This window comes from Cebus imitator, unplaced genomic scaffold (assembly GCF_001604975.1).
Source record: "Cebus imitator isolate Cc_AM_T3 unplaced genomic scaffold, Cebus_imitator-1.0 Scaffold275, whole genome shotgun sequence".
NCBI lineage: Eukaryota > Metazoa > Chordata > Mammalia > Primates > Cebidae > Cebus > Cebus imitator.
The window spans coordinates 135,393-160,163 of record NW_016107590.1 but is presented as its reverse complement, the minus strand read 5'-3'; the positions used below and the strand labels follow the sequence as shown (position 1 = coordinate 160,163).

The window sequence follows — 24,771 nt, the reverse complement described above, 5'->3', positions numbered from 1 at the left end:
TCTCACCAGCTTTTTGTTTTTTTGTTTTTTTTGTTTTTTTTTTTGGATAGGTAGGTGCAAGCAATTTTATAGCCCTTATAGTAGCTGAAGAGGGAAAGAAAAAAAAAAGAGGATATCCAGTAAACCTAAGAAAGGGTGGGCAGTGCAGCTGGAATTACTAGTTGCAGCTGTTTTTGACATAGTGGATGAAGGCCTTAAAAGTCAGAACAAGATGTTGGATAAGTGTAAAGTATCTACAGAATTTCTAGATTAAGAATAATACAATGAAAACTTCTGCAGAAAGCTGATTCAAGCAACTACCTGTGGCTGAATAGCAAATGAAAAGGAAGACAGGCAGTCATCTGGTAAATGAATTCTGAGATGAATCAGCAGTGAGGTAGCAAGTTTGGACCCTGGTGGTGGGTGTAGCACTGAAGCTGTGAATAAAGACCAGGCATGACTTGGTGTTGGACTATGTGTGGGATTCAAAGAAAGCAGTAGTTGGAAATGACTATAAATCTTAAGCTCAGTTAATAAGAGAAGGTTACTGATGTTACTTGGAGAAAGGAAGCTCTGATCTAGGGAAGGAAGATAAACTGAACTTTTGTGAAGTCAGATACCATGTTGCCTGGGTTATAGATGCAAACAATGTTTATGTTTAAAGGGAGAATCTCTGAGGGTATTATAAATAAATCTGTAATAACGTAACAACACATTTTATTCCATGTTTTATTTTAATAAATTTACTTTTAACCTCAACAGCTTTGGTCACTGTATTTCATGGAACATTTTCATACGTGAAAGCAAACTGCCTTACCAATGCATGCTTGCTTGGTAGGAGTCCTCTGGAATCCAGCATGACATTTACAATAATAGGAACCAGGTGTGTTAACACAATCTCCATTAGTGCAGGGATTTGATGTGCATTCATCAACATCTGTGAGCAGCAAAAGAAACCATTATAGACTTCACTCCATTTGTAGAAATGTTTGTTTAAAGTACATTTAGCCCTCTAAAATTTGAGAGAAGGCCAGTCAGTGGTAATAAGTCTAAATAGCGAAGTATTTATAAATGAATGAAAATTCCTTTCTTCAAATACACTCAGAGGCCAGTCTGAAGATTTACAAAAATATCGCCTAATAGAGAGTACATGGGAATTTGCTTTAATCAAGAATTAAAGATTTTTCAGTTGGAATAATGGCCAATGATTAAAAGCAATGGGCCCTGAAAAGAGAAATAAGCTATAATGCTTATTGCTTATACCAATGTGGGCAAGTTAATAACCTATTTAAGGCTCAGTAAAGTCTCAGAAGAACAATGAAAGGATTCTGAAGACGTATATTTATGTTACATGTTGTCACTGCTATCAGTTTTAAAGAAAGAGATTGATGGATTATGGAGTGTCTTTGGTATGACTCTTTTTTTTGGTGAACTCATCTATGTGTACAACTATATATACACTAAAGCTTGGATAATATTTTGAAGTAGAAAACATGGGGAGTAGAAAATGAAAACATTAAAACAAAGCCCATTTTTTCTAGTAGTTTCAGGTTTCTTTAGGATTTAAAAATTGGCCCAGGGATTTGTTGCATAAAATGTAATTTTATGGAAATACTAGTTATGACCAAAAAGTGAGAGAGTCATGCTTTTCATTCAAGGTCTCCTAAACCTAATTAAATGCAAACCCATTGCAGAGTTCAGGGACTGAAAAGCCAAATGACAGACTGAACACTCTGGACTAGTTAAATCCCAGAGAAATCACATGTGCCATTATAAGAAGTTCAATTCATCTTCTCTCAGCAATGCCCACTAAATATTATTTTGAATGCTTGCAAGTTAAAAACCTGGCTAGTTGATGAGGGCATAATGATTTGCCATTTCATATACATGTAGAAGCCATTAACATATACAATTTCAGCTGAATTGGAGAATATAGCAATAAAATCAATTCACACGTTTACCGCTTTAATAAGCAGATTCCTACTTTCGCAGATGTTCTTAAAAGAGGAACTGTACTGTATCAAGCCCACCAACTTCATTTATGTAAACACTCAGACTGAATGCAATTAAGCCCTTTCTGGTAAAGGAAATAGACCTCATAGCAAATAAAATAAAAACAACAAAGAGTAACAGGACTAAATGCTTTTTCAATCTATCCAAGGACCCCTTCAGCCCATAAAGACTCACTTACACTTAAAGTTTTGGTTGATACCATCAATTCTACTGAGCCAAAGGAATGTAGCAAAATGAGAAAAGAGAGTATTAGCAAGCATATAAAGTATAATAAATAGACTTTCCAATACGAAATAGCACCTTCAGTTCACAGTGTTGAAGATCACTTCAATTTTGTGTTACATAATTGAAATGCAACAATTAAAAATGTGTTGTAGCTCTTATCTTTACAAAAGCCCCAATATAAAGCTCTGTTCTAGTGAAGAACATGAGAAACCACACGTCCACTCTCCTCTCTTTAGGGAAAGTTTCAGGAAAGCCATGTCACCTTGCAGGGCTGTTTTCTCCCCTGGAGAGCCTGCTCCTAAGCTCCTTGTTGCTATGGCAGCTCTGCCAGCTATTTTGCCATTATAGCCATAATTCACTTCTGTCTCTTAAGCCCCTCAGGGACTCATCAAGGTTCTGGTACACAGAAAAAAATATAATCATTCACTGACTTTTTCTTTGGAAGTGAAAACAATCACCAAAAAACAATTAGTGACTTTATAAATCCATATGACTTTAAACCCCCATTTGTTGTTTTTTGTTTGTTTTCTGGGATTTTCAGTTTTAGACTAATCACAAATGACCACTGCCAACTTCTGAAATGAACATTTCATGTCTCCTCTTTATTCTGAGTCTCACAGTCCTGTACCTCCAAGTGATCATGTTAGTTTTGTCTTGTTTACAAGAACAGAGGTACTTAAATACTATGGTCTGTACATTTTAACTTCTTACTATGTTTTCATCGTTGGGGAGGATAAGTATTTTCAAGAAAAATTCATGGGATTTTACCTCCTAAAATAAATTTTAAAACTATGGAGAATGTTGATTATCAAAATTGTTAAATTATCAAATACTACTATGGTTAAGAAATATTTTCCCTTGAAAAATACTTTATATGCCAACTTAGAAAAGACTTTTTAAAAAAACATTTGCAAGGGCTCTAAGATTACCGGTAGCCCAACAGAAATTTAAATGATTTTTTACTATTTCAAAATAGAGTTACTTGGATTGAAAACATTGCTGGCTGGGCGCGGTGGCTCACACCTATAATCCCAGCACTTTGGGAGGCCGAGGCGGGTGGATCACAAGGTCAAGAGATCGAGACCATCCTGGTCAACATGGTGAAACCCCGTCTCTACTAAAAATACAAAAATTAGCTGGGCATGGTGGCACAGGCCTGTAGTCCCAGCTACCCTGGAGGCTGAGGCAGGAGGATTGCTTGAATCCCGGAGGCAGATGTTGTGGTGAGCCAAGATCGCGCCATTGCACTCCAGCCTGGGTAACAAGAGTGAAACTCCATCTCAAAAACAAACAAACAAACAAACAAACAAATAAACATTGCTAACAGCAGATTGACTTATACAGACACTATGAGAGTTACAAATTTTAATTTCATAGTAGAATTCTCAAGAAAAAGAGAGAAAAATATGATGGCTAAATATAACTAACTGTTTTCAGGCATCAGGCATAGTTCTCACAATAGCAAAATAGACCCAATTCTATTTTCTTTGTCATTGATCCTTTAATAAATCTATTGCCTTTCAAGTTATACTGCTTCATCAGGTATCTCATAAAAGTTCCCAAAAAGCAGTGGCAGTTTGTTATTCCTCAAAACATTAGCACAGCTGACATAGTTACTACTGTTATCTTGGGCTCTTATAATTTAAAGCACTGGTTAATTAATATCCTCTTCACTTTTTCTGATGTGTTGTTTATAAATTCAATTTGTTGTTTATAAATTAAAATGATCAATAATTGACATTAGAGTATAGGATTAAAATATTAAAACTCATTTTCTGAAAATGTACTCCATTACTAAACGATGTCTCTTTGAATTACAGCAGGAAGAAAGACAAGCCTGCTGCTAGGGTTTTAACTTTGCAGGGTTAATTGATGAGATCTCTCTACCACTCTAAGAAGCATCAGGTGGTATCAGCTAAGCTAGGTAGGCTGAATATGGTTATAGAATGTGGTTATGGAGTGTACAACTCTACAGTATATCATTTATATAGATTCCTTGAATGATACCCTCCAGGCTTGTGCAGTCCAAATTTGAGTTAAGACTTATTTCATAACTCTGATTTTGTAGACCTGTACCTAGTTTAGAATGATTGATTTTTCCAAAACACCCTATTTGGCCCACATTTTCTTTTGTAATCATAGTATACTTAGAAATTTTTGGCCAAATTATGAAACTAACTCTCTCTATAACTGGCCTCTCATCTATATTGTTCAATGGAAGACTTGAACTCAAATCTGTTAATTAGGGTTAAGCTAGTTAATGAAACATATGTATGATCAAATGTTAATATTATGAATAAATAAAATGACCTCAAAATGGCTCAATAACTGTCCTAAAACCATTCTTCAAAGCTAGTAAAATTCCCTTAATTACCAAATCCAACAGATTTTTTTTTCCTCACTGCCTTTGATTTTTCTACTGCATTTAACACCTGACACTACTTTTCTCTTGAATGTATGCCCTTTCAGAACTTCAGGAACATAATTCTGTAGATTATTTTGCTATCTCTCCAACATTATGAGCTAGAACAAGGTGTGTCTGAGCTGAGCTAGACTAGCAGCCTTCAATGTGGCAGTTCCATAGGATTCCAGTTGCAGTATTTCCGTTATCTTTTCATTTGTCCTATTGTTCAGCTCGGGACATAACATTCATCTTCATGGTTCTAATGGCCGCCTGTGTGTTGTTGACTCCTAAATCTGTAACTCCACCCCTGGACATTCCTCTTAGCATTAGAGCTCTATAATTAAATAACCCTAGACACTTAAACTCAGCATGTCCGGAAAAGCCTCAACAACTATTTCCTCCCAATCTGTACCTTCTTATACTTCTTAGGTTAACAACGCCACTGTATGTCCAATTTTGGTCAGTCAGGTACTTGTGTATCATTGTAGTTTTCTATTCTTTGATTTCCCACAACTGGGTTATCAGATTCCACTGATTAACCTCCCAAGCACTTGTAGAATCATTAAGTATTTCTGCAGTCCTACATCACTATTGTCATAATTTCTTACCTAGGCTTATATAAAGATTCACTAGCTGGCATTTTTGTCCCATTTTTTTTCATGCCACAATCTTTACACTAAAAAAATGGGGGACATTTCTGTTCCCAGTCAAGAGAGATTTACCCCCACTTCTTCAAATACACAAACAAACTGACAAAGTATAAGAAGTCATGGTTTTCAAGAAACTTGGCATCAGGCAACAAAGACTATAGAGCCCTACGAGATGGAAAAGAAACACACTGAATATCATGACTATTTCAGCTTATGGCTTTAATAGAGTTTTCAGATCACGGTGCAGATGGGGGAACCCTGGCAGAATGCAGCAGGCCCCTAAGTAAATGAGTCAGAGCTGAGAGTCCAGAAACAGACCCAATATATATGAGCAACTGATTTTCAACAAGGTGCAAAGGCAATGCAATAGAGAGAAGACACTCTTTTCAACAAAGGGTGATGGTTATTAATATACTACAAAAATAAACTTCATGCAACATTAAAAAACTAACTCAAAATGGATCAAAGGCCTAAAACTAGATAACTTCGAGAAGCAAACACTGAAGAAAACTCTTGTGAAGAAAACTCTTAGGTTTGGCAAAGATTTCCTACATACAACATCAAAAGCATGATCCATAAAACAACAAACTTAATAAATAGAATTTCATTAGAATTAAAAAATCCAACACTTCAAAAGATATGTTACAAGAAGAAAAGGCAAGCCACAGGGTAGGAAAAAACATGTGTAAATCATATACTTGATAAGGACTTATACCCAAAATAAACAAAGAACCCTCAAAACTGAATAAGAAAATAATTTTAAAGTAGACCAAGATTTGAACTGATTCTTTACCAAAGAGGCATCAGATCAAATAAACCCTTGGAAAGATAGTCAACATCTTTTTAATGTGACTTATTAGAGAAATGTAAATTAAAACCACAATGAGAACCCCCTGCATACCTATTACAATGGCTAAATGTAAAATACCTGACAATACCAAGTGATGGCTTGGGGTTATGGAGTAACTGATGCTCTCATACACTGCTGCTAGAAATGTAAAACAGTACATTTTGGCAGTTTCTTAAATAATTAAATATATTCCCCTCACATAATCCAGCCACTCCACACCTAGGAATATACTCAAGAAAACTAAAATGCTTACAAACACTTGTCCATGAATGTTCATAAGAGCTTTATTTGTAATAGCCAGAAACTGGAAACAAAATAAGTGACTATCAAAACTGGAATATATAAACTGTGGTATATCCATACAATAAAATACTATTCCACAACAAAAAGAAATCAATCATTTACTCCCACAACAACATAGATGAATCACAGATTAAGCTGACTAAAGGAAACCAGGCAAAAGGCATATATGTAACAGTATGATTCAGTTTTTATAAAATTCTACACAATGCAAACTAATGTACAGTGATTGATCAGTGATTGCCTGGGGACAGCATGGGGGCTGGGGATGGATGAAAGGGGGAGCAAGATGGAGTGATTACAAGTGGTAAAGGTAAACCTTATGAGGGTGACAGATATGTTCATTATCCGATTGTGGTCATAATGTTATTGGTATACACACATCAAAACTTACCAAGCTGTATGTCTCAAATATACACAACTTATCGTATGTCAGTTAAACCACAATAAAGCTAGTTTAAAAATCTATACAACACTTCCATCATGATTAACTAAGAAAAAGACATGGCCTTGTCTTATTGGGCTTACAGACTTTTAGGAGTCATGAACATCTATATATAAGACTTTGTCTGAAGAACTCAGGGGCTGTTTTACAGCCCACCTTTAGAGCTTCATTTTCCTCCTTAACTTTTAGAAATAATGCTTAGAAGCTCTCTATTCTTCAACACAGGGTGCACAGGTTGGGAAAACTTGAGAAAATATTCAAGTGGCACCTGGGGACCAAAAATCTACTTGGAAAAACCAAGGCTCTAGATGAAATTATAGTTGGCATTTTTCAGATATAGGTCCAAAGCCGAGAGTATTAATCACAGCTTTGACTAGTGTCTGAGAACATGTAGTACATTTTAGGATCACAACCAACTTTTTTAAGACTTCAAACTAAGCAAGCACAAATAAGGAGTTGAGACAGTACAAACAACTTTGATGTTCAAAATTTTTAGAACTCCATATGAAATGGGCTCTTTGCCTCTCTCTCAATTGGCTCAGAACTCAGAGAGGTAGAAAGAAATGTTGAATACACACACACACACACACACACACACACACACACACACAAACACACACATTTCTTTCCAACTTTTACTTTAGGTTCAGGGAGTACAAGTACAGATTTCTAACACAGGAAAATTGCATGTCACAGGGGTTTGGTGTGAAGATTATTTCATCACCCATGTAATAAGCCTAGTGCCTGATAGGTAGTATTTTGATCCTCACTCTCCTCCTACCTTCCACTCTCAAGCAGGCTCCAGTGTCTCTTGTTTCCTTCTTTGTGTCCACGCATACTGAATGTTTAGCTCCCACTTATAAATGGGAACATATGGTATTTGGTTTTCTGTTTCTGTGTTAATTCATTTAGGACCATGGCCTCCAGCTCCATCCATGTTGCTGCAAAGGACACGGTCTCATTCTTTTTTTATGGCTATACAGTATTCCATGGTGTGTAGGTACCACATTTTTTTTTTATTCAGTCCACCATTGATGGGCATTTAGGTTGCTTCCATGTCTTTATATTGTGAATAGTACTGTGATGAACATATATGTGCATGTGTCTTTATGGTAGAACATTTTGTATTCCTTTGGGTTTATACCTAATATTGCTGGGTTGAATGGTAGCTCTGTTTTAAATTCTTTGAGAAATCTCCAAATTGCTTTCCACAGTGGCAGAGCTAATTTACATTCCCACGAGCAGTGAATAAGCATTCTTTTCTTCACAATCTTACCAGCATCTACTTTTTAATAACAGCCATTTTGACTGGTATAATATGGTATCTCACTGTGGTTTTGATTTTGATTTGCATTTCTCTAATGAGAGGTGATGCTTGTTGTCTGCACGTATGTCTTTTTTTGAGAAGTGTCTGCTCATTCTTTTACCCATTATTTAATGAGATTGTTTTTCACTTGTAATTTAAATTCCCTATAGATTCTGGACATTAGACTACTGTCAGAGGCATAGTTTGCAAATATTTTCTCCTACTCCCATAGGTTGTTTACTCTGATAGTTTCTTTTGATGTGCAGAAGCTCTTTAGTTTAATTAGGTCTCATTTGTAATTTTTTGTTTTTGTTGCAGTTGCTTTTGGAGTCATTGTAATAAAATCTTTGCCATAGCCTATGTCCAAAATGGCATTTCCAGGGTTTTCTTCTAAAGTTTTTATAGTTTTAGGTTTTACATTTAAGTCTTTAATTGATATTGAGTTAATTTTTGTCTATGGTGAAAACAGATTCAGTTTGAATCTTCTGCATATGATTATCCAGTTATCCCAGCACCACTTGTTGAATACAGAATCCTTTCTTCATTGCTTGTTTTTGTTGACTTTGTCAAAGATCAAATGTTGTAGGTGTGTGGCTTTATTTCTAGGTTCTCTAACCTCTTCCACTGGTCTATATGTCTTTTTGGTACCATTGCCATACAGTTTTGGTAGGTATTGCCTTGTAGTATAGTTTGAAGTCAGATAGTGTGATGCCTCTGGCCTTGTTCATTTTGCTTAGAATTGCTTTGGCTATTCAGGCTATCTTTTTTTGTTGTTTCACATAAATTTTAAAATAGTTTTTTCTTCCTAATTCTGTGAAAAATGTTGATAGTTTGCTAGGAATAGCATTGAATCTGTAAACTGCTTTGAGCACTACGGTCATTTTAATAATATCAATTCTTCCTATCCATGAACATGGAATGTTTTTTAAATTTTTTTTGTGTTGTCTCTGATTTCTTTGTCTCTGAAAGAAATCAGAGATGAAATCTGTAATAAAATACATTTATTGATTTGCATATGCTGAACTCACCTTGCATCCCAGGGATAAAGCTTACTTGATTGTGATGAATTAGCTTTTCGATGTGCTGCTGGATTCAGTTTTCTAGTGTTTTGTTCAGGACTTTTGCATCTATGCTCATCAAGGATATTGGCCTAAAGTTTTCTCTTTTTTGTTGTATCTTTGCCTGGTTTCGGTACAAGAATAATCCTGGCTTCATAGAATGAGTTAGGAAGGAGTCCCTCATCTTCAAGTTTTTGGAATAGTTTCAATAGCAATGATACCAGCTCCTCTTTATACATCTGGTGGAAATTGTCTGTGGATCCTTCTGGTTCTAGGCTTTTCCTGGTTAGTAGGCTTTTCATTACTGATTCAATTTCAGAACTCATTATTGGTCTGCTCAGGGATTCAATTTCTTCCTGGCTCAATACTGGGAAATGTTACCTTCCAGGAATTTCTACGTTTCTTCTAAGTTTTCTAGTTTGTGTGCATAGAAGTGTTTTTAAGGTTTCATAGTTCGTGTGCATAGAGGCGTCTCTGAGAATTTTTGTATTTCTTTGGGGTTGTTGGTAACGTCCCCTTTGTCCTTTCAGATTGTGCTTATTTCCATGTTCTCTCTTTTATTCTTTATCAGTCTAGCATTTTATCAATCTTATTTATTCTCTTAAAGACCCAACTTTAGGTTTTGTTGATGTTTTGAATGTTGTTTCAATCTCAACTTCATTTGGTTCAGCTCTGAATTTGGTTATTTCTTTTCTTCTGTTAGCTTTGGGATTGGTTTGCTCTTATTTTTCTAGTTTCTTCAGGTGTGATGTTAAGTTGTTAATATGAGATTTTTCTATATTTTCGATGTGGTAGTTTAATGCTATAAACTTTCCTCTTAACATTGCTTTAGCTATGTCCTAGAGAGTCTGTTATATTGTATCTTTGCTTTTATTAGTTATACAAATTTTATTATGCTGTGGTCTGAGAGGGTGGTTTGTATAATTTCATTTTTCTTGAATATATTGAGAATTGTTTATGGCCAAGTATGTGGTCAATCTAGAATATGTGCCGTGCTACTGATGAGGCAAATGTATATATTTTGTTGTTTTTGGGTGCACCGTTCTGTAGATATCTGTTAAGTCCATTTGGCCAAGTGTTGTGTTTAGGTCCCGAATAGCTTTGTTAGTTTTTTGCCTTGATGATCTGTCTTATACTGTCAGTGGGGTGTTAAAGCCTCCCACTACTATTGTGTTGTTATTTAAGTCTCTTTGTAGGTCTCTAAAATCTTGTTTTATGAATCTGGGTGCTCCAGTGTTGGGTGCATGTACGTTTAGGAGAGCGAAACCTTTTGTTGCATTGAAACTTTATTATTATGTAACGCCGCTCTTTGTCTTTTAAAATCATTGTTGGTTTAACGTCTATTTTGTCTTAAATTAGAACAGCAACTCCCACTGTTTTTGTTTTCCATTTGCTTGGTCGCTTTTACTCCATCTGATTACTTTGAGCTTATGGATGTCACTGCGTGTGAGATGGGTCTCTTGAAGACAACATATAGTTGAATCTTGTTTGTTTATCTATCTTGCCACTCTGTGCCTTTTAAGTGGGTCATTTAGCCTGTTCATTTTCAAAGATAATATTGGTATGTGCTGATTGATCCTGTCATTGCATTAGCAGGTTGTTATGCAGATTTGATTGTGTGGTTACTTTATAGTGTCAGTGGTGTATGTACTTAAGTTTGTTTTTGTGGTGGCTGGTAACAGTCATTCATTTCTATGTTTAACACTCCCTCAAGGACCTCTTGGTAAGGCAGGTCTGGTGGCAAATTTCTTCAGCATTTGCTTGTCTGAAAAATATTTTATTTCTCCTTCAAGTATGAAACTTGTTTGGCTGAATATAAAATTCTCAGTTGAGATTTGTTTTTTTTAAGAATGCTGAACATAGGGCCCCAAACTCTTCTGGCTTGTAGGGTTCCTGCTGAAAGGTCCACTATTATCCTGATGGGGTTCCCTTTGTAGGTGACCTGCTCCCTTCTCTCTAGTTGCCTTTAAAATTTTTTATTTCTTGTTAACCTTGGAGAATCTGATGATTATATGTCTTGAGGTTGGTCACCTTGTATAATATTTACAAGGATTCTCTGGACATCCTGAATTTGAATGTTGACTTCTTTAACAAGGTTGGAGAAATTTTCATGGGCAATATCTTCAAATATGTTTCCAAGTTACTTGCTCTTTCTACCTCTGTTTCAGGGATGCCAATGAGTTGTAAGTTTCGTTTATTTACATAATCTCCTATTTCTCAGAGGTTTCATTCAATCTTTCTAATTGTTTTTTCTTTATTTTCATCTAACTGAGTTGATTTAAAGAGCCAGTCTTTGAGCTCTGAGATTCTTTCCTCAACTTGTTCTATTCTTCTATTAATACTTCTGATTGTATTATGAAATTCTTGTAGCGAGTTTTTCAGCTCTTTCACATCAGTTTGCTTCTTTCTTAAGAACTTGTCAGTGGTGATGGGGTGCTGAGGCCTATGTGCATGTGTGCAAGCGAAGCAACGGGGGGAGGCTGTGGGCAAGTGCATGCCAGCAAAGTAGTGGGAAGAGGCTGCAGGTGGGAACATGTTGACAGAGGCCCATCTACTGAAGTTCTCCAATGGTTAGGCAGGGTTTGCTCGCAAGGGAGTTATGGTGGTAACCCCTGGAAAGAGCCCCAGAGGGGCGTCTGAAGCACAGCCATGCAGGAACACTGAGAGAGGTTGGCAGATGGCAGACAGTCAGATCAGACTGGCCCTGTACCATGGGCAAGATTGCTCTGCTCTGTCCAGGTCCAACAATCAACCAATGCCAAAGCCCCCTAGAAAATGGCAAGCCTTGGGGTATGGGTGTCACAACCATTCCAGTGCCAAACCCTCTCGGCTCTACACAGGCTGGAGTCCTGTCCCTGCTACCTATCCAAGCAGCTCTCCCTGTCAGCTCAAATGTTCATACAGGTTTTGGAATCTCCTGCAGGTAGGATTCCAGAGATCCCTACTAAGAGTGGGCCACTCCTCACCTATTTAACTCACTCATTCCTCAGGAACTGCTGGGGGTCAGGAACAAGTCTTGGTCGTTGGCAACCCCATCAAGGCTTTCCAGCTTCCTCCTACTTCAGTCCAGGTGGTCCCGTGTGCTCCTCCATACGCTTTTAATGCCTTCCTTCTGAAGATTCTCTCAGAGTGTACCAGTCTTCTTGATGGTCTGGTCTGTTGGTAGGAAATGCTCTTCCTGGCTATGTCTACTCAGCCATCTTGGCCGCTCTCTACTGACCTTTTTAAACTCCATGGGAAAATTTCTTATCCTTTGCAGACACTAATTGCTGCCGATTCTGCTGCTAGATGAGATGTTCCTGATGGTCTCTCCTGTTACCACATCACTAGTACAGATCATAGTTTATGAGCACAAATCAATTTAAATCGCATTTAGGGAATCAAAACTTCCAAGCCTACCACTACCACTGATTCTGTGGGAATGTGTCTCCTGAGTGCCACAAAATTCTCTCACTGTTAAACTTTTTGTATACGACCCATAAGAAAGTTGGGGCTACTTTATAGCACCTGTTCTCAAGGTGTGGTCTCTGGGACCCTAGAGACCACTGGGATCCTTTCAGAGTGAGTTTGATTCAAAACTATGTTCACAATCATATTAAGATGCTGTTTAGTTTTTTTTTTTTTTAATCATGTTAACATTTGCTCCGATGGCACAAGAGCAATGATGGTGGCTTAACAAAGATTAAGGCAGTAGCACCAAACTGTCCTAGCAGTCAATGCCATGAACTCAAAGAGTATTTAAAAAAAGACATTTTCACGTAATATCATTGATGGGCTGGGTACGGTGTTCACGCCTGTAATCCCAGCACTTTGGGAGGCTGAGGTGGGCAGATTGCCTGAGCTCAGGAGTTCAAGACCAGCCTGGGCAACATGATGAAACCCCATCTCTGTTAAAATACAAAAAATTAGCCAGGCATGGTGGCGTGTGGCTGTCGTCCCACCTACTTGGGAGGTTGAGGTAGGAGAACTGCAAGAGCCCTGGAGGTGGAGGTTGCAGTGAGCCAAGTTCGCACCGCAGCACTCTAGCCTGGGTGACAGAGCGAGACTCCATCTCAAAAAAAAAAAAAAAGAATATCATTGACGACACCATGAAATTAATAATAATCTTGATTCGAATACACATTTTAAAAATATTTGTGACAAAATGTACAATACAATTGTTGCTGACTGAAGCACTATGAGTGCCTGTGTCTCAAGGAAAAGTTCCTGTGTAGTTGCTTGAGTCATGTACTCCATTAGCAGCTTTTTCTGCAGAATACTGTTTTTACTTGAAGAATGACTGACAGACAAATTGTAGTTATTCCGAGTTATTAATCTGGCAGACATTTTCTTGAAAATAATGAATTGAGCCTGTCACTTTAAGAAAAGCAACAGACTGCATTTGATGCTAACGTTAAAATCCAAGCTTAAAAGTGACAGAATTCAGAAAGAGTATTTAACACTGTGTGTTTGACAGTTTCCCAGAAATTTGAAGGTATTTTTATGAGTTTGATGGTGATATTATCAAATATAGTTTTTTGATAGTATATGTAAACTTTGGAAAGATCTGAATAATACAGTGAATCAATATATTTCAAATGACCAATGTATGTTACAAAATCCATTCAAACATTGGACAAACCAATAGACTTTATGTAACAGAGTACAAAAAGTATGCTAACACGGTTTCAGATTCTACATGGTTAACTAAACTTTAAGAATTACTCCTTGTAAGTTTTAGTGGAATATCAAAGAGCAACCACAATTATCTGAAAAGCCTACGTGATATTCTTCTTCTTTTCCATTTATGAATCTGTTTGACGACAGATGTTCATTCCTCAACAAAACAACATTATCACCACACCTTAAATGCAGAAGCGGCCATGAGAATCCAGCTGGCTTCTACTAAGGCAGACATTTAAAAGATTTGCAAAAATGTAAAATAACAACATTTGTTTCTACACATTGTGTTTTCGAAAATGTAGTTTTTCATAAAAATGTTACTTATATTAACATGCAATGGGTTTATTATTGTTATTTTTCAATAAATCCATAAATGTTTTAATATTTTCATCTTTAATTTCAAATTAGGTAACTACTGAAAGAGATAATCAATAATTTTAAGAGTTCAAATGAGTCTGAGACCAACATATTTGAAAACTACTGCCCTGATGTATCGGATTTTAGTCCATTGGTGTCTTGTCATCTTTTAAAAATGGATTCATGCTCGACAAATTGTTTTCAAAATATATTCATTGTTACATAGATTCCTTTTTATTTTTAGTTTATATTAAGAGTAAGCAATTCTGAGAAGGAAGGAAAGGGAGAGTCAGAGACAGATATCACAATATTTAAGACCTGAAAGGGTAGGAAATTCTTGAAGTGATCTAGCTCAGCATAGGTTAAAAGGGCATATCGAATAGCATACACACAGAAGAGACAGTTTGGAAATTAGCTTTATTTCAAAAGACTTAAAAAATCATATTCACTCCAATTTGATCCTGTAATCTAACAGCTACTAAAAAAACTAAGAATGATTATTAAAGAATCAGGAACTTACCTATACAATCTCCATTTGCATCCTGCTTATAACCCATATTGCATTCACATCGGTAGCTTGAGACAGTAGGTATACAGCGTCCATTTAAACAAAGATTAGCATGATGCTTACAGATATCTATTGTCTGATTCAGAATTGCTATGGAAAATTAAAAGCACAATTATATTTAATCATTACAACATGCATTTCTTTCCTAAATTGATTTTTAAAGGACATTTAATAGTAAATTAATTAGGTATCTATCAGAAGCTCATATTATTTTATATTTTATTAAAACTGTAATGTGGACAATCCAAAAAATATTAATGAGACACATGGCTGTAACTTGCATTTGTTAAGATATATATCTGGAAATCTTGCCCATATGATGCCTTTTTCAAATTTCAGGAATGTTCTACAGTACATTTGAGTGCTTTCCATTTCTCCTTTGTAAATCTGCTGATACTCAGATATAGTAAATCAGCAATATGCCAAAAAGAATAAACATAACACTATAGGACACCCTTAAATATTATTAGCAAGAGAAGTGCTTCTAAAAAGAATGAAGTTAAATGTCAAGTACACGAATGTCAACTCTGGTCTAAAGCCCATGGTTTTCAATTTCTTAAGCAATTTAACAAAAAAGGGTGAGGAAAGGAAAGATATGTACATTACAATATTTGAATTGGCACAGGGCAAAACATTCAGTTTATCTCAGTTGAGAAATGGTTCTGGAAAATAACTCAAGGGGGTGTTTGAATAGGGCAGCTGCAAATAGGCAAATGAAATACATTGGAACCAAAAACATGCTTTTTGGTGGTGTCAACTGGATTGGAATATTACTGGGTTCTCGTATGTATTTTCAAAGAGAACCTGGGTCACACATTCTTTTCTCTAATTTAACAGAAAGTTTACAGAACAGAAAAGTAATATTTTGCTAAATTTGGTATTACTACATATCAGACCCTGAAATAGGTTTCCCTCTCTCTCTCTCTCTCTTTCTCTCACACATATACGTGTGCAAGTGTGTTTACACAACCCTTTTGAAAAATTAAAATTATGTTAGATATTAGAATATCATTTGAGGCAGAAAACTAAAGAGTCCGCAGGAAAACTAACCACTTACTTAGTCCAGTGATGATAGGCCCTTGTCCTCCAGCCCCAACATTGGCTCCCCCAACGCCAGGAGAAAAGCCATTGCCTCCAGGGATGGGGATGAAGCCTGTCCCTCCTGGGCCATAGCCATTGCCATTGCCACTTGGGGCAAATCCATTTCCCCCAGTGCCTCCAGGTCTGGAACCAGCACTCCCTGGAATCCCTCCCATTGGAAGTCCATCCATGCAAAGTCTGCGATATTCCTCTGGAAAAAAAGAAAGTTTAAGTTAAGAAAGTTTAAGTGAATGTTTTCCTGCATAATAAAAGCAATTGGTACACTGTACTAGGTCACTTTGGCTTACCTATACTAGACAATATGATTAAGTAAATTACTGTCTCAACACGTTTTTAATGCTGGCAGTAGCAAGAAAAAGGTAAAAAAGTTTTAGAAAAAAATGTAAAATCTGTATGTCATATTGTTTTAACTGAGTTGCATAAACAAATAATGATTTATATGTGCATTTTAATTTTATGCACCCTAAGTGCAACGCATAAAATTCCAGACATAAGTATGAATATAGGAAATTTACTTGAATAGATAAAAATGCTTAAAGCTTATTAGATATTGTATACCATTAAAATCTATGTTAGAAAATTATTTTAGAAAAAAAATTTTTTTTCTAACATGGATTTTAATGGTTTACAATATCTAATAAGCTTTAAAATCTGCTGCTTTTTTGACCAAGTGATAAAGTCAAGTAACAAGAAGCAAGAAGATAGCAACTGTCTTATTTCCTTAACTGTTTGCAGAATTAAGGCACTATATCAAAAGAAACATAAAGTATTAATTATATACTACTAGTGAAACTAGGAGAATCCAAAATTATTAACTAGGCATTAATTGTGACCTTTGCTGCCTTACTAATAGATTTTGAAAGAATGATGAATGTGTCTTGATATTTTTTCTGATAGCAGTATATATTGGTATAAATCTTTGTAAGTACATTTCAAAGATTTAATTATTTTTCAAGTTTTTAATTCAAAGAGAAAATAATAATATAATTGAATATATTAATATATCTTTATGTGATAAGCACTAATTGTACTTGACTACTCATTTTACACATATCAAGAAGAACTATTTCTCATTAACCCTAATTTCCCAATATAGCATCATTTATATGGCAGTTACCATAGCAAAGTTAATAAGAGGCATCATCATACTCTTGCATTATTAATTTTCAAGATCATGAGAAGAGACAAAATATCTTCAAAGACTGAGACATTATAAGCTGCAGGTATTCCTGAAATAAAGACAGAGCTTTCTTCTTCAAAGATATTTAAGCTCTGGAATGAAAGATCACGAGATTTAAAAACTGAACTGAAATAACAACATTCAAAATAATTTTAAAAAATACTTGGACAAAAACAAGTCAATCGGCTTTGAGGAATTTGTCTGATGTTACTAAATTGGGTATTATCAAATCTGATCCTAAATAACAATGTTATCTCATTCCCCACAAAAACCCTCAAGTCATATTAAAAATACACAAAGGAGACAAATATGACTTGACTTTAAGGAGAAGAGCAAAAAAAATATATATATATATATATATACTTTTTGTTTTTTTTTGAGACAGGGTCTCACTCTGTCACTCAGGCTGGAGTGCAGTGGCACAGTCATGGATCACTGTAGTCTGGACTGCCCAAGCTCATGTGATTCTCCCACCTTAGCCCGGCAAGTATCTGGGATTACAGGCGTGCACCACCAAGCCCAGCTAATTTTTGTATTTTTGGTAGCGATGGGGTTTCGCCACGTTGCCCAGGCTGGTCTTGAACTTCTGGACTCAAGCAATCCACCCACCTTGGTCTCCCAGAGTGCAAAATAGATTATTGTTACTAATTTCCCTAACAGTGTCTGTCCCGAGAACACCGGCAGCCAGCCACGTACCAGAACCTCTGACAGGACAGGCTTCGGGAATGGTTCCAATGCCCCAGCAGCGGCCAGGCTCACAGCAGCACTGCATTTTCGTCATTCTCCCCGGGAGCTCTTGTGCACAGCGACCATTCACCAGGCCCGAGAAACACATGCCTGTTCTCTGATCTGTGCATGTAAAAATAAAACAGAAGATGTGGCAGAAATATCTTAGGTTCTTACAATAATCATGGCACATAAGGTGAACGTAGGTGAAGTGACTTATACTACTTAATTTCTATTATCTATTCCTTCCTTCATTCTCTTAATTTCTGTTCATTTATTCCTCCCTTTACTCATTTATCTGACAAACATTCATCAAGCCAGGGACAGAACAATGAAAGACATGGAGCAGATAGGAGGACACACTGCAGCAAGAAGCTAAAGCCAGGCAATTCTGAAGCTTGAAGGAAAGCAACAACCCAGTCCCGATCCTCAGTCTGGAGATGTGCACCATTGTATGTCATTGTGGTTTTGTGGTTGTCTCAAATGCAGCAATATCTGACTGATTATTTTATAAAAGTTGATCAGAAGCAACCTAAAACAATTGACTAAAACGAGCGCATGAGCCATGGTAGTATCTGAAGAAAGAGCAGCTTTTGAGGAAGAAGAGAATGTGCTTCATGTGTGCGAACGAGGGGCCACTATGACTACAGAACAGCATGCAAAAGGGAAAGTGCAAGAGCACGGGCTCAGAGAGACAGTAGAGGCTATCATGGATGATCCTGAAGGCCATTAGGAAAGGACCTTGGGATTTCATTTGGATTTCGAGTGGAGTGTTTGGAGATCTCCTGGATGGTTACAATGAGAGAAGACAATGGTTTACATTTCTAAGAAGATCTCTTTGGCTGCTATGAGAACTGACTGTAGTGAGAGCACAGAGACCAGTGAGGAGGACACTGAACACATTCAGGTGAGAGATGATGGTGGCTTTGATGAGGGTAACAGCAGTGGAGATGAAGAGGCTGAGCAGAGGGCAGACATATTTTGAAGGTACAGCTAATGAGAGCTTGCTTGGGTGTGGGGTAGAAGAGAAAGAGAGTCTTAGACATTTCCTAAGTTTTTGACTTGCACAGCTGAGATGAGGATGGAGAGGGAAGAAACAGGATTAGAGAACACAAGAAAAGGCTCCTCTTTAAAACATGTTACATTTGGAATGTTGAATGAATGAGCCTGGAATGCAGAAGCATGGTCAGGCTGAACATACATATCTGTGAATTGTGAGTGTATTTATGTTATTTAAGCCAGAGACAGATGAGACATTTTCAAGAACTAGGGAAACTGATTGTGTCAAACTATGTATTGAGAGGCAAAATAAGGTGACCATTCAGAGGTAAGCACAGTTTGGCAGGACTGCATGGTAAGGAGTCTGTGCATTACCCTGCAGGATTTGATGTATGGAAGTTACATGATCAAATATGACTGTAACAGAGGTCATTCTGACAGCAGGACACACAACAGATCAAAATGATCAGATAAAGGCTAGAAGACAAGTTATGATGATTGCAAAAGACTGCATAAAATGCAAAGTTGCATAGGGATAAATTATCAATATCATCTGTAAACTCTCTGAGTTATAATTGAATCTGCCTTTATCTTAACCAATGGAAAAAATTGTGAGCTTAATTAACAACATATTATTCAGCCTTATCAAGATGCTTTCAAAGACGTTTTGTCTATGGTCACAAGAAGAAAGATGTACCACAGCAATCAGGATCTGTATATCAATAATTAAGATGAAACTGTTAATTGCTTATAATTACATTAAAAGGTAAAGTTAAAATTTTTAGCATTGCAAACAGAGTTTAAAGTAAGCATATTATTTCCTCTAATGGCCCATATATAGCATGCCTCAGGAGGCTTTTAAGCTATCATAAAATAAATGAATTGGCTTTAAGATACTCTGTATAAGAATCGAACACCTCCTTCTATTTCTCCCCCAAAATCCCAGTATGCTCCCAAAGCACTAAATGTGATGTACACACACATACTTAAAGGCACTGCAGAAATTTCAAAAACTTCAGTTGGACTTGGACAGGCTGTCATTAGGAATAATTGCACAGCTAAGTTTGTATTCCTATGAATGATCAAAGGAAGCAATTTTTGAAATACTCATTTTAGGAACCCAAAGTATCATATACTACCTCCTCAAGACCAGGATGTAAATTAAAGTAAGAAAGTCCCAGCTTAACAATAAACACTAACCTTATAAAACACAATCAGTGCTACAAGTTAGGATGAATATATTTATCTCTTTAAGCCTTCTACATGGAGGAGGTTGTAACACAGGGTTTGAAAACAAAACAAAACAAAACCATGGCCTTGAGTCAAAAGACCTAGTTTTACATTCAAATATTATTAACTGTTTGATTTTCAACTATATTTAACCCTTCCTCTGTACAGAACGTGGTTGGTGGAAGAATGAAATAAAACAACATATGTTCTATCTCTTGCAGCTTTCATGGTGAATTAGCTACCCTGAATGTACCTCTCAATCAAAATATCCTGAATAAAATATGAAAAAATATTTAAAAATACATCATCCAGTGTGCAAATGAGGTGAAATGAGACTCTTAGGTATCTGAGCAACCAGGCTTCACCTTTAGGCTTCTATTAAACTCTGAAGACTGTGAATTTCAACTGATACTTTCACAGGGCCCAGAGCATAAGATACAAGAAGCCCAGATTCCACCCTGCCCCCATACATAACAGAAAACTCCCTCATAAGGTAGGGTTCCAAAGAGTCATATCCTTAGCATATGGATGTAGTATATGGATAAGGTAATGGGGGCAACCAAGAAACTTCTCCGTCTCTACCCTGATGTTGTGTGGAGGAAAAAGAAAGATTTCTCGTAAGAATCTGTAACCACAAGGTCTTCCTCACATCAATAGCTTTGATGTCTCAATTCACAGTACGTTTTCAATCTGAAGAACTTCAAAGGAAAAATATAACGTAAAGAGGTTCTCAGGTAGAGATACTCCAGGCAACTCACAAAAGCCAACACAATTAGAGGACTGAAGATTAATGGAAGTCTCAAAAGAGTCTCATAAAGTTCCAAGACAAAAGAGCTGCTAAATGGAAAACACAAAATAACAGACCAAGAAACAAAAACTAGTTAAGTAACCAGTATATTTCTGATATTGAAATGGTCAGACCAATTCTGACAATTATTATTTCAAATTATTAATAATTAAATATTAACTAATAACTAAATTATATTTAATATATTTAAAGCAATTCAAGTCTGAAGATATGTATGAATAAGGGGAAAAGGTCCATAAACAATGAATAGGAACAGACTTAAAAGAGCTCAAACTTGTATAAATGAAATGAAGTACCTTATGAATATATTAAACAAGTGTATTGCACATAGATGAAGAATTACTGAGTTGGCAGATATATATGACTATATTATCTTCAATTAGCTCATATAGACAAATTCAAATCTTAAAAAGAGGTTAAGAAATGTGAAGGTGGGAACAAAAAGCTAATTAGATGTACACCTGTGTACATCTGACATGGTTTGGATGTGTCCCCCCAGCAAATCTCATCTTGAATTCCCACATATTATGGGAGGGACCTAGTGGGAGGTAATTGAATCACGGGGACAGATCTTTCCTGTGCTGTTCTTGTGACAGTGAATAAGTCTCAAGAGATCTGATGGGTTTAAAAATGGAAGTTTCCCTGCACAAGCTCTTCTCTTGTCTGCCACCACGTGAGTTATGCCTTTCACCTTGCGAAGTGATTGAGAGGGCTCCCCAGCCATGTGGTACTGTAAGTCCAATAAACCTCTTTCTTTTGTAAATCGCCCGCTCTCGGGTATGTCTTTATCAGCAGCATGAAAATGGACTAATACAACATCTAATAAGAGTACTAGAAAGAGTAATAAGCAGAATGGGAACGAAACAGTATTTAATGGATATTAACTTAGAACTTTCTAGCAATGTTGTATGACCTCAGATGTAACAAGTCCAATACATTCAAAGTAGGATAAATAAAAAGAAATCCACAACTAGTCACACCACTGTAAAAATGCAGAACTACAAGGATAAAGATCTTAAAAATGGTGGGAAGGCATGACATATCACCGCTAAGGACTGGTAGTTAAAACAATCAATTGCTGACTTCTTAGCAGCACCAATGTATGCCAGAACACAATGAAATAATATCTTAGTATACTCCGATAAAATAGCTGTCAACCTAAAATCCTGTACTGTTCAGAGGGCAAATTAAAGTCATTTTCAAGAAAACAAAACCAGAGTTTTCTATCAAGAGTTTTTTGATTTAAAAAATGTTCAAAGAGGTACTCCAGGCAAAAGAAGGAAGACCTCAATGGAGGGTTTGAGATGCAGGAAGAAATGATGAGCAAAAAATATTAAACAGGTGGGTAAATCTAAGTAAGTACTAACATATTAAACCATAATGATTAAGTTGTCACATATAGAGAATGGCAATATACTAGATTTTAAAAAGTTGTGAGGGGAAGATCAAAGTTTAATCATTTAAATATGCTTTTATTGCTTATATATAGGTAAATATACAGGTTAATTTTAGACTTTAGTTTAAATATGCATCTTAAAACAGCTAGCATAGCCACCGAAGCCACAGAAATAAAGTGTGTAACTTCTGAACATGTAGGAGAAAGAGAACGGAGTTGGAAGCAGCAGGTTGGGGGATCCTGAATAAATCTAAAAGAAACCAAGAAAGGAGAAAAAATACAAAAAGAGCAAGATAATTAGGAAGCACAAAGAATATGGTAAAAATAAAAACAAATATATCAGTACTATAATAAATACACATGGATTTAAATCTCAAGAACAGGTGAAGATTTACAGATTGTAAAAATAAAAGAAAATAGAGATAAGCTGTTTAAAAGAAACACATTTGAAACATAAGGAAGAGGAAAGACTGAGAGGAAAAATATACAGTAGGTATATACTTAAAACTTCTACTACCACTCACAAAATGTGATACAAAATAATTAGATACAAAATAAACCAAAAGGAAATATTTAGAAATAGACCAAGAATAAAGAAAAAAATTTAGAGTCAATACATAATTTTAAAAAGGTTCAATTCGCCAGAAAAAATATAACAGATACTTTTAAACATTTATCACCTATAACATAGCATCAAACTATATAAAATAAAATTTTACAAAACTACATTCAGAAGCAGAGAAATCTATCACCACAGTGGGATATTTACATGATTTTTTTCAGTAATAGATACAGTAGACAAAATTCTGTAGGTACAAAGAAAATTTGAATAGTGCAGTTAAGTTTGATCTAATGGATGTATCTATAATCTAGTACCTATTAATTGGAGAAAATCCATCTTTTTCAAGTCTATATGGAAGAGTTATAAAAATAAATCATTTGCTAAGCCATAAAGCAAATACTGTACCAGGATATTCCAAGAATTGGTATCAACTGGCTATATTCTTGGACCACAATGTATGAAATAAAGTTGGAAATGAATAAAAAAAAAAAAAGTAAGAAAACTTCCTATACTTCTGAACAACTCATGGACCAAATACAGTATCACATTGAAAATAAGGTAATATGCATAAAAATGCTACTATGGTTTGGTTGTGTCCCCACCCAAATATTAACTTTAATTGTGTCTCCCAGAATTTCCACATGTTGTGGGAGGGACTCAGAGGGAGGTAATTGAATCATGGGGGCCAGTCTTTCTTATGCTATTTTCACGATAGTGAGTAAATCTCATAAGATCTGATGGGTTTATCAGAGGTTTCTGCTTTTGCTTCTTCTCATTTTCTCTTGATGCCACCATGTAAGAAGTGCCTGTCACCTCCCATTATGATTCTGAGGCCTTCCCAGCCATGCGGAACTGTACGTCCAATTAAACCTCTTTTTCTTCCTGGTCTCTGGTATGTTTTTCTCAGCAGTGAGAAAAGGGACTAACACAAATGCCAAGCACAATGTCACAAGTTCTCATCAGGAATACATTCTGTACCAGTCCGCAGACTTTGGAAGTATACAATGATATTGAGAGGGGTTCACAAATCCATATTTACATTGAACACTGCAATATGAGTAACAGCTCACAGTTAATTGGCACTACCATGATTCACATTTATGAGTATGCCACTATAACTAATAAAATCCAAATTCATTTACAATTATTACTAAATACCCAAGAGCATTTTCATTACATATTTTTATCACAAATATTCATAATGTAGGGATCTGAAGTACATTTTTTATGTTAAAGAGATGTCTTTAAATTAAAAAAAATTAATAACTATTGCTCTACATAGTTTGGAAACCTCTGGTCACTCCCATAGTAAATACACTGAAGGAAACTAAGTCATAGGTGAGAGGGTGGAGAGGCAACAAGAGAGAACTGCAAAATAAATTGTAACTTTTCCCACGAATTCCACAATTAGCCTTTTCTAGTAACAACAAGGAGGCAGGCAACCTACTGTTCATTCCTTGAGCCAAAACCTGTCAGGATGAGACAGACACTGGTGTAGCATCTCATAGTTAAGGTCTCCAAAAAGGACTATTTCAAAGCAAATCAGAGCCTAGGAGTTACCACCCTTTCCTTTGTGTGCATGAGATTTCATGGCCCTTAGAAAGCAATGTATTAAAAAATGTATCATGTGGAAGAATATTCTATTTCTTTTCCATCGTGTACACAGAATGAGAAAGGACCCTAAGCGCAGGGACCCAGGAGTACCAGTTAAGTTCAGAAAATGGGATTAAGCATTTAGAAATTCTTACAGTAATATGATGGTGCCACAACATAGTACACTCTGTGTACACAATAAGAAAGGGGCACCTGACAGAAATAAAAGAGTTGTCCAGGCACAGTGTGCCTTGAAACAGGGAACCATTAAGGGCAAAGGCAAATGAAAGGCTGCAAAAACAAAATCCTTCTAATGCTTGCTATATGTTTAACTGTAGAACTGATGTGTTCTAAGTGAT

General features: G+C 36.1%; 1 protein-coding gene across 2 annotated transcripts in view; it reads right to left on the bottom strand.

The window, feature by feature from the left end:
- Window positions 1-24,771, bottom strand: part of FBN2 (fibrillin 2) — a 263,642-nt gene that overhangs the window by 109,502 nt on the left and 129,369 nt on the right. For both annotated transcript variants that reach the window (XM_017500987.2, XM_037728668.1), the window contains 4 exons: window positions 17,795-17,947; window positions 15,875-16,108; window positions 14,770-14,907; window positions 797-916 (listed from right to left, as the gene is read on the bottom strand). In XM_017500987.2, coding sequence (XP_017356476.1) covers window positions 797-916; window positions 14,770-14,907; window positions 15,875-16,108; window positions 17,795-17,947 — 645 coding nt within the window. The remainder of the gene's footprint in view (window positions 1-796; window positions 917-14,769; window positions 14,908-15,874; window positions 16,109-17,794; window positions 17,948-24,771) is intronic.